We start from the raw sequence: 2363 nt of genomic DNA, 5'->3' as shown, positions 1-2363 counted from the left end.
GCAGGTGGGGATGGGGCTGGGCTGGTCCCCACGGGGCAGGGACCCAATGCGATGGGCACCCAGTGGGGTATGGGCCCGTGGGATGGACGCCCAGTGGGGTAGAAACCTGTGGGATGGATGCCCACTGGGGAAGGAACCCATGGGATACGTGCCTGGCAGGGCTGGGATCCAGAAGCTGGACACCTAGCAAGGCAGGGAGGAAGGAAACAGGCACCCATAAGGGTAGGGACCAGGGGGTTGGACAACTAGTGAGACAGGGATCCAGGGGATGGCATCCAGGGGGACAAGGACTAGGGGGATGGGACACCCATCAGGGCAGGGTAATCACGGGGACAGTGCAGCCATGGAAAGGACAGGGCACCCATTGGGGTGGGACATCATTTGGGTGGAGGACACAACAGTCACAAAGCTCCCAACCCTCAACTTGGCACCCATGGGGGTGGGATGACCCTGGGGGACATGCTGCCCCAGGGACAGGGGCCACCCCAGAGACAGGGGCCACCCCAGGTGCCACCTCTCCCCACAGGTGCCAGGCAGGGACGGGGCTGTGCCCGGTGGACAAGGCTCACCGCAACCAGTGCCAGGCCTGCCGGCTGAAGAAGTGCCTGCAAGCTGGCATGAACAAGGATGGTGAGATGGGCAGGGGGACACACGCTGCTGAGGGTGACAGCTGAGTGGCCACCTCTGATGCCACCTTGTCCCCCACAGCCGTGCAGAACGAGCGCCAGCCCCGCAGCACGGCCCAGGTCCGGCTGGACAGCATCGAGCTGGACTCCGAGCTGCCCCTCGAGCACATGGCCACCACCAGGGAGGTCCCCCCGACCTCCTGCCCAGCTCCTCGAGGTCCCGGTGCCACCGTCACTGTCACCCCGGGGCCCCGAGCACCCACACCACCCACCAACCATCGCTTCATGGCCAGCCTGATGACAGCCGAGACCTGCGCCAAGCTGGAGCCTGAGGACGGTGGGTGGCCACCAGTGGGGAGGGGATGGGCAGAGGGTTGTCCTCACAGAAAGGTGACCACAAGTGTCCCCTTCTGACCCCACAGCTGATGAGACGGTGGATGTGACGGGCAGTGAGCCGGAGCGAGTGGCCAGCGAGTACCAGGTGGCACCATACCCAGCGGCCAGCCCCGAAAACGTCTACGAGACCTCGGCCCGTCTCCTCTTCATGGCTGTGAAATGGGCCAAAAACCTGCCTGTCTTCTCCAACCTGCCCTTCCGTGACCAGGTGGGGCTGGGGACCTCCATGGGGAATTGGGGACCCTAAAAAATGCTATGCAACCAATGGGATAGGGATGGCTGGAGCAGCCCCACAACATTTACCACAGGGTCTTGAATTCCCAAGAACCAGAAGATGCTCTTCAGCCCAACTCTCTCTGGTGGCTTCAGGTGCTGGAGGCTTTAGTGTGACTGGGTTTTTTTGGGGGCTTCCCCTTCTGACCCTAGGTGATCCTGCTGGAGGAGGCATGGAGTGAGCTGTTCCTGCTCTGTGCCATCCAGTGGTCCATGCCCTTGGAGAGCTGCCCGCTGCTGGCTGTGCCTGAGCCAGCCCCTGGGAAGCTGCTGCCCACCAGCCTGGACATCCGGGCGCTGCAGGAGACCCTGGGACGCTTCAAGGCTTTGGCTGTTGACCCCACCGAGTTTGCCTGCATGAAGGCCGTGGTGCTCTTCAAACCAGGTGAGGAACCCACCAGTACCTGCTGGCCAACCCCCCCCGCCCCCCCCCCTTCCTGTCACCTCCTTGTCCCCACAGAGACCCGTGGCCTGAAGGACCCTGAGCAGGTGGAGAACCTGCAGGACCAGTCGCAGGTGATGCTGGGCCAGCACAACCGTTCTCACTACCCCGGGCAGCCCGTCAGGTACTGCTGTCCCCATGTGCCCATGAGTGACACTGGGGGTGGGGACCCCCACCCATGGCCACTGCTCCATCCTGCAGGTTTGGGAAGCTGCTGCTGCTCCTCCCGGCACTGCGCTTCATCTCCTCCGAGCGCGTGGAGCTGCTCTTCTTCCGCCGGACCATCGGTAACACCCCCATGGAGAAGCTGCTGTGCGACATGTTCAAGAACTGACCCCCCCTTCCCACCTTGACAGCATCTTGTTTGTTACCTGGCACTGGCACCTTGTCACCCCCCCCACCCTGCATCTCCTCACCTTGGGATGCTGTGGGGTGTGAAGGTGCCTGTGGTCCCATCTCCAGGGTGGTTGCCAGGACTGTGGGATGCTGCTGGCAGCTGGGATGTGGGACCAGCCTCTCTGGAGACAGCTGGTGGCAGGGGGACGTCCCCACGTGGGTGCCAGATGCATCAGAAGCACCTCATTGGGGTGGGTGCCTCAAAAGGTGGTCCCAAAGCCAGACTGGAG

General features: G+C 63.2%; 1 protein-coding gene across 1 annotated transcript in view; it reads left to right on the top strand.

Moving 5' to 3' along the window:
* The window catches only part of NR2E3 (nuclear receptor subfamily 2, group E, member 3), a 3443-nt gene extending 1372 nt beyond the window's left edge, over positions 1-2071 (top strand). The window contains exons 3-8 of the mRNA XM_010005910.1: positions 508-630; positions 709-963; positions 1049-1230; positions 1449-1680; positions 1756-1861; positions 1939-2071. Of these exons, the coding sequence (XP_010004212.1) occupies positions 508-630; positions 709-963; positions 1049-1230; positions 1449-1680; positions 1756-1861; positions 1939-2071 (1031 nt within the window). The remainder of the gene's footprint in view (positions 1-507; positions 631-708; positions 964-1048; positions 1231-1448; positions 1681-1755; positions 1862-1938) is intronic.
* The last annotated feature ends 292 nt before the right edge of the window (positions 2072-2363 follow it).

This window comes from Chaetura pelagica, unplaced genomic scaffold, assembly GCF_000747805.2.
Source record: "Chaetura pelagica isolate M959 unplaced genomic scaffold, ChaPel_1.0 scaffold369, whole genome shotgun sequence".
Classification (NCBI taxonomy): Eukaryota; Metazoa; Chordata; class Aves; order Apodiformes; family Apodidae; genus Chaetura; species Chaetura pelagica.
Note: the sequence above shows the minus strand (reverse complement) of the source record. Positions and strands in the feature narration are given on the sequence as shown.